Source organism: Aotus nancymaae, unplaced genomic scaffold (assembly GCF_030222135.1).
Source record: "Aotus nancymaae isolate 86718 unplaced genomic scaffold, 86718_ANA_hifiasm-v0.15.2.pri h1tg000058l, whole genome shotgun sequence".
Lineage (NCBI taxonomy): Eukaryota > Metazoa > Chordata > Mammalia > Primates > Aotidae > Aotus > Aotus nancymaae.
Window position 1 is genome coordinate 10,699,764 of NW_026988472.1, and position 13,020 is coordinate 10,712,783.

At 49.9% G+C, this 13,020-nt stretch overlaps 1 protein-coding gene across 3 annotated transcripts; it reads right to left on the reverse strand.

Annotated features, from left to right (window-relative positions):
* Positions 1 to 5,641: 5,641 nt before the first annotated feature.
* FTSJ1 (FtsJ RNA 2'-O-methyltransferase 1) lies at positions 5,642 to 12,302 on the reverse strand. Of its 3 annotated transcripts, none has more exons than XM_012471686.2 (11): positions 12,106 to 12,302; positions 10,371 to 10,515; positions 10,021 to 10,090; positions 9,832 to 9,922; positions 9,440 to 9,518; positions 7,668 to 7,720; positions 7,531 to 7,584; positions 7,345 to 7,447; positions 7,158 to 7,241; positions 6,364 to 6,467; positions 5,642 to 6,272 (listed from the first exon to the last, which is right to left on the reverse strand). In XM_012471686.2, exons 2-11 carry the CDS (start codon positions 10,489 to 10,491, stop codon positions 6,018 to 6,020), a joined length of 1,014 nt encoding a protein of 337 aa, XP_012327109.1. In that variant the 5' UTR covers positions 10,492 to 10,515; positions 12,106 to 12,302; the 3' UTR covers positions 5,642 to 6,017. The 3 variants fall into 3 exon arrangements, with proteins under 3 accessions (XP_012327109.1, XP_012327110.1, XP_012327107.1); XM_012471687.2 differs by having other exon boundaries at positions 6,364 to 6,461; positions 10,371 to 10,578; XM_012471684.2 differs by having other exon boundaries at positions 10,371 to 10,578.
* Between the last annotated feature and the right edge of the window lie 718 nt (positions 12,303 to 13,020).

Sequence of the window (13,020 nt, forward strand, 5' to 3'; positions counted from 1 at the left end):
TGTGGTAACAATGACAGGGGAGTCACTAGTCTCCTAGTCATACAGATGGGGGGAGTGCCCCTGCCTGAGGCCATCAAGATGGGTATAGACACACTAATAGCTACAGAATATGGGGTTTGGACAACACCAGGGTCACATACACTGAGAACTGGACATTACTTGTGTCATAAAAACTCGGGTGGGGACACTCCTGAGGTGGCTGGACTGGGGCAACACCACTTCCAGAACACCACAGACGGAGCTGTGGACACCCATAGGGTCACCCAGACTAGAGTTTGGACTCCTCTCTGGTCACAGTTTGAGGTACACATTCATGGCGCCACTAAGATGGCTATGGAAACTCTGGCTGGGGGCGGTGGCTCACACCTGTAATCCCAGCACTTTGGGAGGCCGAGGCGGGTGGATCAGGTCAGGAGTTCGAGACCAGCCGGACCAACATGGAGAAACCCCATCTCTACTAAAAATACAAAATTAGCCAGGCGTGGTGGCACATGCCTGTAATCCCAACTACTTGGGTGCCTGAGGCAGGAGAATCACTTGAACCCGGGAGGTGGAGATTGCGGTGAGCTGAGATCGCGCCATTGCACTCCAGCCTGGGTAACAGAAACTCCGTCTCAAAAAAAAAAAAAAAAAAAAGGAAACTCCAAGCCATTCCACTGCTGGACTCACAGAGCCTGGCGTGAGGACACTCCTGAGGTCTCACAGGCTCTCATGTGAATGCTGCTGAATTTGCACTGTAATAGGTATGGCTACACCTGTGGTCACACGGCCTTTTGTGTGGACACTTCCACCATACACTCTTGGGCTGTGCATATTCATAGATTGGGGTGTGGACATTCCTGTGGTCACACAGACTTTGGTAAGAAGACTGCTGGGTTAAGTCACCATGGTGTGGACACTCCTAGACTGACACAAAGTGGGGTCTGGACATTTCTGGAGTCACATGGACTGGGGTGTGGTTATTCTTGTGGTCAGAAACTGGAGTGTAGACATGCCTAGAAATACACACTCCAGAGTTTAAACACCGTTTCTGACTGGAGATTGGACAATGCTTGTCCCAGACTTGAGTGCGTATACTCCTGGGGTCACACACTGTGACTGGGGTGAGTCACAGTCAGGTGTGGAAACAGCTGGGGTTGCAGACTGGTATGTGGATACTCCGGAGGTCATTGGACTGTGGTGTGGATAGTCCTTGGGTCACTGAGTGAGTGAGTGTTTCTAAGGACACAGGATTAAGCTGTAGAAAACAGTTCTGCTCATGTAGCTGGGGAGTTTCTGTCAGCTCCTGTTTGTCAACTTATAGAAATTTAGGACTGCAGTCCAGGTAGACTTTCTGATGTTTCTTTAAAACAGGTTCTTAACCAAAATAATTTGTTCTGGAGGCCAGGTGCAGTGACTCATGCCTGTAATCCCAGCACTTTAAGAGGCTGAGGCGGGCGGATCACCTGAGGTCAGGAGTTCAAGACTAGCCTGGCCAACATGGTGAAACCCCATCTCCACTAAAATTACTAAAATTAGCTGGGTGTGGTGGCGGGCACCTGTAATCCCAGTTACTCAGGAAGCTAGGGCAGGAGAATTGCTTGAACCTGGGAGGCAGAGGTTGCAGTGAGTTGAGATCACACCACTGCACTCCAGCCTGCGTGACAAGAGCGAGACTCTTTCTCCAAAAAAAAAAAAAAAAGAAAAAAGAGGCTGACGTGGGTGGATCACTTGAGGCAAGAAGTTTGAGACCAGCTTGGCCAATATGGCGAAACCTCCGTTCTACTAAAAATACAAAAAATTAGCTGGGCATGATGGTGCATGCCTGTAATCTCAGCTACTCAGGAGGCTGAGGCAGGAGAATCACTTGAACCCAGGAGGTGGAGATTGTAGTGAGCCAAGATCACGCCATTGCACTCCAGCCTGGGCAACAGAGCAATACTCAAAATAAATAAATAAATTTGTTCTGGGGAACCCTTAGGCATCTGATTAAATCAGTGAACCTCTTCACAGAATATTTTTAAAGGTATACAAACACACACACACACACACACACACACACACACGGTTATAATGGAAGCCAATTGCATTGAACTATAATTACTACTATATATTAAATTGAAACAAAATTGAGATGCAGTAATACATGGGTTTTTAAATTAATACATCAAATTATAAGATCTGCTATCATTCCAAGAGGTGACAAATATGAACAATACTTCAAGATGCCCTTTTTATGTTACATTACAGTTGTAACTGGTTTGTATTGGTGGGAAAATCCCAGGTACTGCTTTTACTATTGTGATTTGTTGCCAGCATTTATAACTTGGGAGTAAGGCTAAATTTCAGTTATATTACTGAAAATGAAGATGTAACATTTTCTTCCATCAAGTTCATGGTTACCCCTGGCTTTTATCCAGGTCTTTAAAAATCCTTCCCATTAGGGGAAATTCTGGATATAATCAGGACACTCCTGAAGATGTTTAAAGAGGTAAGACCTCACCCAAGAATTCCCACTGCCGTGCAGACAGACTTCTGTGGTTTCTTTCCTTGTTGTCTTCAGGGTTGCTGCAGATCCCTCCTCAGACCTTGTTTGTCCAGGCCTCATTGTTGAGATGATATTTTGAAAACAAGTTCATTAACAAGTTCCGGTTTTCCTGACATTGAGTAGTCTCTGAGTTGTATCAGCTTGCCAGCTAAGCAAAAGTCAAAGAAAGTTGTTTTTTTTTTTTGAGACGGAGTTTCGCTCTTGTTACCCAGGCTGGAGTACAATGGCGCGATCTCAGCTCACCGCAACCTCTGCCTCCTGGGTTCAGGCAATTCTCCTGCCTCAGCCTCCTGAGTAGCTGGGATTACAGGCACGCGCCACCATGCCCAGCTAATTTTTTGTATTTTTAGTAGAGACAGGGTTTCACCATGCTGACCAGGACGGTCTCGATCTCTTGAGCTCGTGATCCACCCGCCTCGGCCTCCCAAAGTGCTGGGATTACAGGCGTGAGCCACCGTACCCGGCCTTGTTTTGTTTTTTCACAGACAGGGTCTCGCTCTGTCACCCAGGCTGGAGTGCACTGGTGCAGTCATAGCTCACAACAGCCTCAACCTAAGCTCAAGTGATCCTCCTGCCTCAGCCTCCTGAGTAGCTGGGATTACAGGCAGGCATGTGCCACCACACCCAGCTAACTCTGCTGCTAACACTTCTGTGACATTTCCTCTTACTTTTATGGTGAACTGTAACATATAGAAAATGCATAAAACATATATATGTTCAGTTGAATGAATAAGTACAAGGTGTTACTTGGTATAATTGCAGGATGTTCTGTCATTGTTGCGCAGTTCTTCACCGTGAGTAGACCATGATGGAATGGGCATACTACAGATAGTGCTGCTAGCAACACTCTAGGACTCAATTCTTTTTTTTTTTTTTTGAGATGAAGTTTCATTCTTATTGCCCAGGCTGGAGTGCAATAGCACAATCTTTGCTCACTGCAACCTCCACCTCCTGGGTTCAAGCGATTCTCCTGCCTCAGCCTCCCAAGTAATTGGGATTACAGGCATGTGCCACCATGCCCAGCTAATTTTGTATTTTCAGTAGACAAGGTTTCACCATGTTGGTCAGGCTGGTCTCAAACTCCTGATCTCAGGTGATCCACCCACCTCAGCCTCCCAAAGTACTGGGATTACATGCATGAGCCACCCGCACATGACCTTTTTTTTTTTGAGACGGAGTGTCACTCTGTTGCCCAGACTGGAGTGCAGTGGTGCATTCTCAGCTCACTGCAACCTCCACCTCCCAAGTTCAAGCGATTCTCCTGCCTCAGCCTTCTGAGTAGCTGGGATCACAGGCAGCTGCCACCATGCCCGGTCTCTAGGATTCATTTCTTAGGAGTGGAACTGGCACCCATACAGCTTTAGTAGACAATGCCTAATGGTTTTCCACAGTGGCTGCACCATTTTACATTGCCGGTAGTGTGTATGAGACTTTGAATTGCTGCATATCCTTCCAAATACTTAGTGTTGTCAATATTTTGAGTTTTCACTTCCATTTTCCTGATGAGCAGCTTTTCATATGCTTACTGGCCATTCTCATTTTTTTCCTTATTGATTTATGGGACCCTTTAAATATTAGAAATTGTAAATCTCTTTTCACACGATGACTTGCTGTTTCAATTTCTCTTAAGGTGGCTTCTTGTGGCTGGGTGTGGTGGTTCATGCCCGTAATCCCAACACTTTGGGAGGCCTGAGCCAGGCAGATCTTGTGAGGTCAGGAGTTTGAGACCAGCCTGGCCAACATGGCGAAACCCCTTCTCTACTAAAACCACAAAAATCAGCCAGGTAAGGTGGTGGCACACGTCTGTAATCCCAGCTACTCGGGAGGTGGAGGCAGGAGAATCTCTTGAACCCAGGAGGCAGAGGTTGGAGTGAGCTGAGATAGTACCACTGAACTCCATCCAGCCTGGGCGACACAGCAAGACTCCCTCCATCTCAAAACAAAACAAAACAAAAAAGGTCAGGCGCGGTGGCTCACGCCTGTAATCCCAGAATTTTGGGAGGCCGAGGTGGGTGGATCACCTGAGGTCAGGAGTTCGAGAGCAGTCTGGCCAACATGGCAAAACCCTGTCTACTAAAAATACAAAAATTAGCTATGCATGGTGGTGGGTGCCTGTAATCCCAGCTACTCAGGAGGCTGAGACAGGAGAATTGCTTGAACCCAGTAGACAGAGGTTGCAGTGAGCCGAGACTGTGTCATTGCACTCCAGCCTGGGTGACAAGGCAAGCCTCCATCTCAAAAAAATGGTGGCTCTTTGTGATGGCAGACTTAGTCTGAATATCCTGCTATGTCATTGTCAGAAAGGACCATCCTCTAACATCGCAGTTTTAGCACATGTGGCTATGGATAAACTTTCCTCCTATACCATGTGCAGTTCCACCTTTGGGACTTGGCTATTTCCTTTACCCAGAATGCTCTTCCCTCCGATAAATACACAGCTTCCCTCCAGCAGTGCCTTCAGGTCTTTGCTCAAACATTACACTCTGAGGAATGTCTGAGGCCTTCTATGATAATCCTTTTTAAAAAGTGCAAACTGACTGGGCGCAACAGCTCATACCTATAATCCTGGTACTTTGGGAGGCTGAGGAGGGCAGACTGCTTGAGCCCAGTAGATCAAGATGAGCCTGGGCAACATGGTGAGACTCCATCTCCCCTCAAAATACAAAAATTTGCTGGGCATGGTGGTGCATGCCTGTAGTCCCAGCTACTTGGGAAGCTGAGGTAGGGAGATTGTTTGAACCCAGAAGATGGCACCACTGAACTCCTGGGCGACAGAGTGAGACCTTGTCTCAAAAAACAAACAAACAAACAAAAAAAAAAACACACCAAAAGATGAAAACTGCCATGCCTAGAATTCCTGATTCTCTTCACCCTGATTTACTTTTTTCTATTTTTTTACATCCCATATTGCTCTTACATGTTACATATATTGCAAGGTATGTAAATAGAGAAATGCAAGCTATATAGTGTGTGTGTGTTATGTAAACTCTTGCACTCACGGACTATTTCATTGATTGTTGCCTCTTTCCCAAACTGGAAGCTCTGTGAGAGCCAAGACGTTTGTTTTGCTCCCTGCTCTATCTCCAAACCTAGAACAACGCCTGGCACACAGTATGTGCTCAATAAATGTTTACTGAATGCCTCAAATGTAAAATGCTTAAAGCAGTTCCTAGTATATAACAACAGATATTTAGAAAAGGGCTTATTGATTAAAATCTTATCAGTTGACATAAAAATTTCAAAGGTGAAATTTTACTGAGGTTTTTCATAAAAGTGGCCCTTACTCAAACCCTTAGATGACAAGGCAAACTTACCGTAATGGGTTAAGGTGAACAACTCATTTCATTGTCTTCCAACTACCCAAGAAAAAGAAAAGTGACTCACATGTTTGGTGAAATTTTTCCCTTCATTATACTTGGTTTTACCGATTTTTTATAGCTATTGCGAGGCAGGAAAGAGAATTTTGGCCCCAGAAACCATGAGGTTTGGGTCAGAAAGAGGCAAACGGGGAAGGGGTCAATGCAGGCTCAGAGTCACATTTCCAGACCTCAGGGGCCAGCAGGGTGTGGCACTGAGGGGCAGCTAGGGGCTGGGGAAATGTGTCCACTCTGCTGATGGGGCAGTCCTGGGGGCGGATCTCCTTGGCCAGCTGCCCCTTCTTCTTCAACGTGCAGGCCTCCTGGTATGGTGGTGAGATGGGGGGCTGTGTAGGTGGAGTATACTTGTACTCTGAGCCGTCCTCTAGCTGCAGGGATAGAGGGGTAGGGAGACAGTCAGGACCTAGGAACCTAGGACAGCCCTTCCTCCCACCCACCTACTGTTGGTTGGACACTCACATCCAGTGGGTAACTGCGGTCCGAGTCATAGGAGCTCAGGTCCCCACAGGTCACAAAAGGCACAATGATGCGGGTGGGACCATCCAGCTGGTTGAAATCTGAGTCTTATGAACAGGGGAAGACAACTGAGGACAAGGTCAGGACGCCTGGGGCCAGTCATGACATAGGCAGCGGCATGGGTGCCAAGCCTTCCCTGCCGATCCACCAGCTACTCTCTTCCCACCCCACCATAAATCCTTCATTTGGTTCGGATCACCTCCTCGGGGATGCCCTCCGTAATTACCCCTTCTAAAACATCGGTGCTCTGCTCTTTTTCACTGCACTTATGTCCACCTGACATTGGATTATATGTGCCTGGATGATATCTCCCTCACTCAAATGTCATCCCAGGGGCAGGCTCTCTATCTCTTCCCACTAGAGGCTGAAGGGACCAAAGTTTCACATGGAGGAGGCTTCCACCTGGGGGCATGACTGAGATCGTCCTAGGAGACAGTGTCCTTAGGCAGGTGGAGACTCCACTGGGGCAGGGCTCAGGATCCTGCTGGGATGGAACTTTCACCAGGCCCAAGAGTCACCACTACAGGACTGCCTGGGCTGCAGCTCCCCCCGGGACAAAACACCCATAAAGGGTAGAATTTCTACCAGAAAATGTGGCTGAGGATCTCCTTGGGAAAAAAATTCCCATGGGGGGAATAGAGCCTCCACCAGCGGGTGAGGCTGTGGGCCCTCGTGGGACCTAGATTGCATAAGGTGGGGCAGAGTCCCCCGGGGGTGGCCCGTGCTCCAGCTCTCACCGTAAGAGTGGTCCAGCAGGGGTTTGCTCAGGTCCGGCATGAAGCCTTCGGGAGGGTCATAGCCCTGACAGACAGCGAAGGCCTCTGCCGGGGGAATACAGAGTGAGGTGTGACTTCCGCTTCCTTCTCGTGCAGGCAGCATCCCAGAGATGCCCCTCTGCCTGCCTGGCCCCTCCACCCTACTGACCGATGCTGGAGTTCCGGCTGCTCCTGGGCTTCGCACACAGCACGCTGGAGAAGAAGACCCGCAGCTGGCTGTAGAGGAGCGTCACATCCCGGCCTCGGAATATCTGCAGGGTGGGAAGGCAAAGATACCGGGTGAGGGTGGCCCTCAGCAACCTCTCTCTACTCCACCAGGTTCCTTGAGACTTACCTTGGCCACAAAGCAGCCCCCTGGCTTCAGGACATGTGTAGCGATGTTCAGAGCCTGTGGGCAGGACAGACAACTGAGGCCGAGGTGGTGACAGCCAGGAGAGGGCCAGTGGGTCAGGGGTGGCCAGGGTTACTCACAGCTAGGAGGAGTTGGGCCTGCATATACTCGTCAACATCATGGAGGCCGGTTACTGTGGCAAGAGGAACAGCGTTAGGGGGGCCCATCCGGCTCTGTGCAGCTTCTTGTACCACACAGATCAGAAACTAAAAACATTTTCCAAGCTCTCTTACTGCTAAGGTTCTGGATGCCAATTACTATCTGCCAACTGGATACATATTCTGAGCTCCTAACCTTATAACTCATTTGAATTCTAAAACAACCTCATGTACAAGCATTAGCATTTCCACCTCTAGCCCAGACTGCTCCTCTGAACTCGATTCACAAATCATATTCCACATCTCTAACACGTCCGCAACCAAATTCCTGACCTTCCTCTCCAAACCTGCGCCTCCCACCACCACCACCCCCATCTCATCTGAGCCTTCTAGTCATTGAGGTCCAAAACCTTAGTCATCTCTGATGCTCCTCCCCGCATCCTCTCCTCACACCCACATTCAAGCCATCAACACATCTACTTTCAAAAGATCTGACTTGACCTTCTTCTCCTCTCCACCACTGCCCCCACCATTCTCACTTGCCTGGACTACTCCACCCTGGAGCCCCTGCTTCTGCCCTTGGCCCTCACACAGCTCACAGCAACCCAAGCCTGGCATAGTCCTCTTCTGCTCACAACCCTCTCATGGTTTTCTCCAAGCTGTCATCTCGGTGAAAATGCCAACATCCTCACCATGGCCCATGAGGCCCAAGAGGACCTGTCCCCTGTCACCTCTCTGATGTCACCTCTTACCACTCTCTCCCTCACTCTGTTCCAACCACAGTGATCTCCTTGCCTTTACTCATACACAGCAAACACCCTCCTGCCTCAGGGCCTTTGCACGGGCTGGAATTTTGCCTGGATTGCTCTTCCTCCAGACATATCCATAGCTTACTTCTCCACCTTCTTTAGTCTCTGGTGTTAAGTCAGTGAGGCCTTCCCCATCCACTTCATTTAAAATTCTAACAGGTACTCTCGCCTTCCTCCTGCTCAATGATTTCCCTACGGTACCTATCTCCCACCCCCTTTTTTCAGAGACAGGGTCTCTGTTGCCCAGGCTGGAGTTGTAGTGGTGTAATCATAGCATACTGTAACCTTGACTTCTTGGGCTCAAGTGATCCTCCTGCCTCAGCCTCCCGAGTAGCTGGGACTATGGGCATGCACCACTATGCCCAGCTGATTTTTGAAGCCAGAGTCTTGCTAGGTTGCCCAGGCTGGTCTCAAACTCCAAGCCTGAAGTGTTCTTCTCACCTCATCCTCCCGAAGCACTGGGATTACGGGCGTAAGCCACCATACCTGGCCCTATCCCCTTTTAATGGTACAAAGCTCAGTCATTTATTTACTTTCCCATTTGCTCCCACTAGAACATCAGCTCCATGCGGTTAAAGATTAATGGAATTTTATTCATGAATGTCTTCCCGACACAACAGGTACTCAGTAAATGTATGTTAAATGGATGGCTGGCTGAAAATGAATGAACAGTGCAATGGAACTGGACAGTTGCAGAGAGAAGAGAGCAGGGAAAGGTAGGCAACAGACATGAAACTCAAAGGGTGGGGTGTGAGTGGGAGGAAGAGAGAGGCAGAGAGAGAGCAGGAGCAAAGGGAGGGAGAAGTTGCGAGATGTGGGAGAAAGCTGACAGCAGAAGGGAGAGGCAGGGAGTAATTGAAGAGGTGAAGTCAACCAGGGTGGGAGATCCAGAGAAGGACACACACAGGGACCCCGCCTGGCCTCCCACTTTCTGTTGCTATTTACCATCAGGAGCCCCGTCACACACCACTAGGTCCGCAGGGCAGCCCTTAAAGTGCTGGATGATCTCCTTGGCAGTGGACAGCTATGGAGAGAGGGAGGATGAGTGGCCCCATGGCCTTCCACTGCTGCCCTCAGATCCCACCTGCCCATGATCCTGGCCCACAGACCCTGGGTTAGCCAAATTCCTAGGCTTTGCCTATTTAAGACTGGGCTCCATCTCTGGGGACCCAGCACCATCATTTTCTGCTGTGTCTCTGCAGTGATGACCTGCTGGCTGTTTCTCCATGGTTACTCTCTCATTCTCTTTCTTTCTCTGTTTCTCTTCGACTCTACATAGACCTCAGGTAAGGGCCTTCACCCAGGATATACCCCAGCACCCTCAGCCATGCTCTTACCTGAGTGATGTCGCCCTGGATCTGTACTACACCTGGTAGTGGAGCCATAGCCTGCAGGTCCACAGCCACCACGTGGCCGGACCCTTGGCTCCTGTGGACAACACGGCCCAGGTCAGCCTAGTTTTACTCCCCGGCCCCTCCCACCCAGCCAGCCCTCCTCGGTCTCCCATCTGGAACCCTCACACTTACCCAATCTTCTGGCTCAGCACCTGGCTCCAGCTGCCCGGGGCTGCGCACAGGTCAACTGCCCGTGTCACGCCTGGGCACACATAGTGAAAGCATCCTGGTCAGCTGCACCTACTTCTCCAACCTGGAGACCCTTGCAAAGTTTACCCCTCTCCCCTGGGGAGCACCCACATCTCTCCACTACCCAGGTGCCCAACTCCTCTCCAGTATTCTGCCTATCTTCCTGCCTGTCTCCCTGCCCCAGAGACCCTCTGAGCCAGCCCACCTACCATAGGGAGCTCTGCAGACCCAGCCGACTTGTCTATCTCCTGTGCCCACCTCACCACCCAGTGACCTGCCCGCCAGTCAGGGACCTTGAAAGAGATGGAATTCCTTGTCCAGTTGTAGCAGTTTGAAGGCGCTGCGGGCACGCCAGCCATTCTCCTTGGCCAGGCGGTAGTAGACATCCCGCTTGTCCTTTGACGTCCGTCCCATCTCACACACCAGTTGCCCAAGGACCTGCGGACAGTCAGCTGATGCCTCCCAGTGTCAGTAACCAGATGACTGGGTGACCACCTACCTCTGTAGGGCGGAGAGAACCACACAAACTGAACTGGGCTCATCTGAGCCACATGACAGCTCACACAGAAGATGGGCTGACCGAAGCCCTAGCACTGACCCCACTGACCTTATAGGGCCCGAAGGACCCTATCACTGAACTCTCAGGCTCCACTGCTTATCACACAGACCCTCTGCCCCCATCACTTACCCCACAGTTCCCACAAAAGATCCCATAAACCCAGCATTCATCCCATAGATGGCCCACTTGTGAACCTGTCCACCTCCCATCACTGTCACCCACACTCCACACATTAAACCCTGTAACTGTCAATGTCAACCCTTCTCTACCCATGTCATGCCCATTAACATCTCACTGCCTGTCTCCCCAGTTGTACCCATTGTACCTAGATTCATATAGTCCTATTAGCCCCCCATTAATCCCTTGCTTTGCACCATTATCCTAATACAACCTCATTGTACCTCCCACTCCCTATATCTCTCTCATTCTACCCCATTCCCCATTAATCCCTTAAATAGTCCCATTATGACTACATCCTTATGAACCTCTATTAATGCCTGGAGAATCATGGCTATTAGCTCCCCATTGAGCACTCAATTACTGATTTATCAGGCCCCATTAACTTAGTTTTCTCCAATAGACCCTTCATAGATCACAGCACTAGTCCCCTGCCCTGTAACCCTTTCATCAACAAACACATTACTCCCTGATAATCACTCATCAGTTCCCCATTTTCCCCTCACTGTCTACCCCACTCTCCATGGATCCATCACTGGATGATCACACTCCAACAGTTTATTCACCTACTATGTACCCACAAAAGTTAAATCCCCTCAAAACCCTAGTTTACTACCTCTCTTTGCTCATTCTGTCCCCATTAATTCCTCGATGGTCATGCCACCATAGCCCAACTACTGACTCTGACTACAACACCATCAGCCTCTCATTATCTCTTCTTTCACCACGGCCCCTTGATCATGACCTCCATCGGCTGATTCCCCCGACAGCCTCACCATCATCCTTGCCATTACTACGCCCCATCACTTTCCATTAACCCGTTGAATATCATACCTCCATCAATCCATCGGGGATCACTTTCCCATCTACCACTCGTTGTATTCTAGTTGCTTACTCTGCCACCCTCTCATTAATCAATCAATGAACAGTTCGACTAAAATACTCTTATTCGCCCCCATTGATTCCTCAGTAACACCCGACACTTGCGCTCCATTCAACCTCCCATTAAACAGCCTTCTGACCACACTCCCCGTCCCTCCTCATCAATACCTCAAAGACCACAACTCCATTGGGACCACCAGGTCCCCCTCCAGGCAGCTCTGACCGCTGCATCCCACGTCCCCACCTTGAACCCATCCCGCCTACTGGTCCCTTTCTGCAGACAAACCTTGGGTCTGGAACCCACCAGGTGCCAGCCGCCGGACCTCTCTCCTTCCCCCACCGGTGGGACAGTGCAGGCGTGCCTCAGCAGCCTCCGCCCGCATCCCTGCCCTCCGCACCCCAGGGCCCACCTTAGTTTTTGGATCAGGGTGGTCCTCGAGCAGCCTGTGCCTCCGCGAGAGCGCAAACGGGCAAGTCGTAGGGCTTCAGTTTGTGTTCCTAGTCCACCCGAATGTCCGGCGGGCAAGCCTATGGGCTGTGGCAGCGTGGCAAACTCGGCATCGTAGACCGCCCAGACTCCGGCGTGCGGGACCTGATCTCAACGTACAACGTGAGTCCCGTCGTCTTGTGTCGACGTAACCGGGGCTCGAGAACTGCATTTCCCGGCATGCAACGGGCCCGCCCAAAGCGGCTAAATCCACGCTCTGCGTGGCTGCAGCGCCGCGACGCGCAAGCTGTCAGCGATTCTTTGTTCTTTTTATTCCGAGGCCAAGATCGATTTGCTTCCCCGCCCCTCCCTTCTTGGACCTTGTTTGTCATTGAGCCTGTAAACTACATTTCCCAAGATGCCACGCGCACGATGGCGCCCATTCATTTTTCGCGTGCCGGGAAGCTAAATTACTGCTGGGGGCATAAACGTGACAGTAAGGAAAATGCGTTCTTGAAGTGACTAGCGCCCTGAGGCTGCTCTGCTGCAATTTCAGATCACACTACAGCTAGTGGATGGCGCTGCCTGAGTTTTACCGCTTCAGAACTTCAGTTTCCCTGTCTGGAAAATGGGGATAATCAATAGTACAGACTTCACAGCATTACTTGGAGGTTAAATAGGTGTAGCTTAGCCACTCTCTGACCTTTTGTAATTCTGTCATCTTCAAACATTTTAAATTACAACCCAGACACAAAAAAAGACTATACATCCTGACCCAGTGGACAAACGGAAATATAATGAAAACGTTTATCATAGCGTTTACCATGTACTAGGCTCTAAATGCCCTCAGTGGTGTGCTGGTAAATGCTTAACCACTGGCTGGAGCAGGGGTGGTGGC

Bases quoted from the DNA above. Each gene is read 5' to 3' on its own strand.
- FTSJ1 (XM_012471686.2), bottom strand. From the start codon at position 10,491: ATGGGACGGACGTCAAAGGACAAGCGGGATGTCTACTACCGCCTGGCC. The intron at 7,721-9,439 runs GTAAATAGCAAC...CTCTTGCCACAG, and splicing joins GTGTGACGGGGCTCCTGATG to TAACCGGCCTCCATGATGTT. The intron at 7,585-7,667 runs GTGAGTAACCCT...TCCTGCCCACAG, and splicing joins AGGCCCAACTCCTCCTAGCT to GCTCTGAACATCGCTACACA.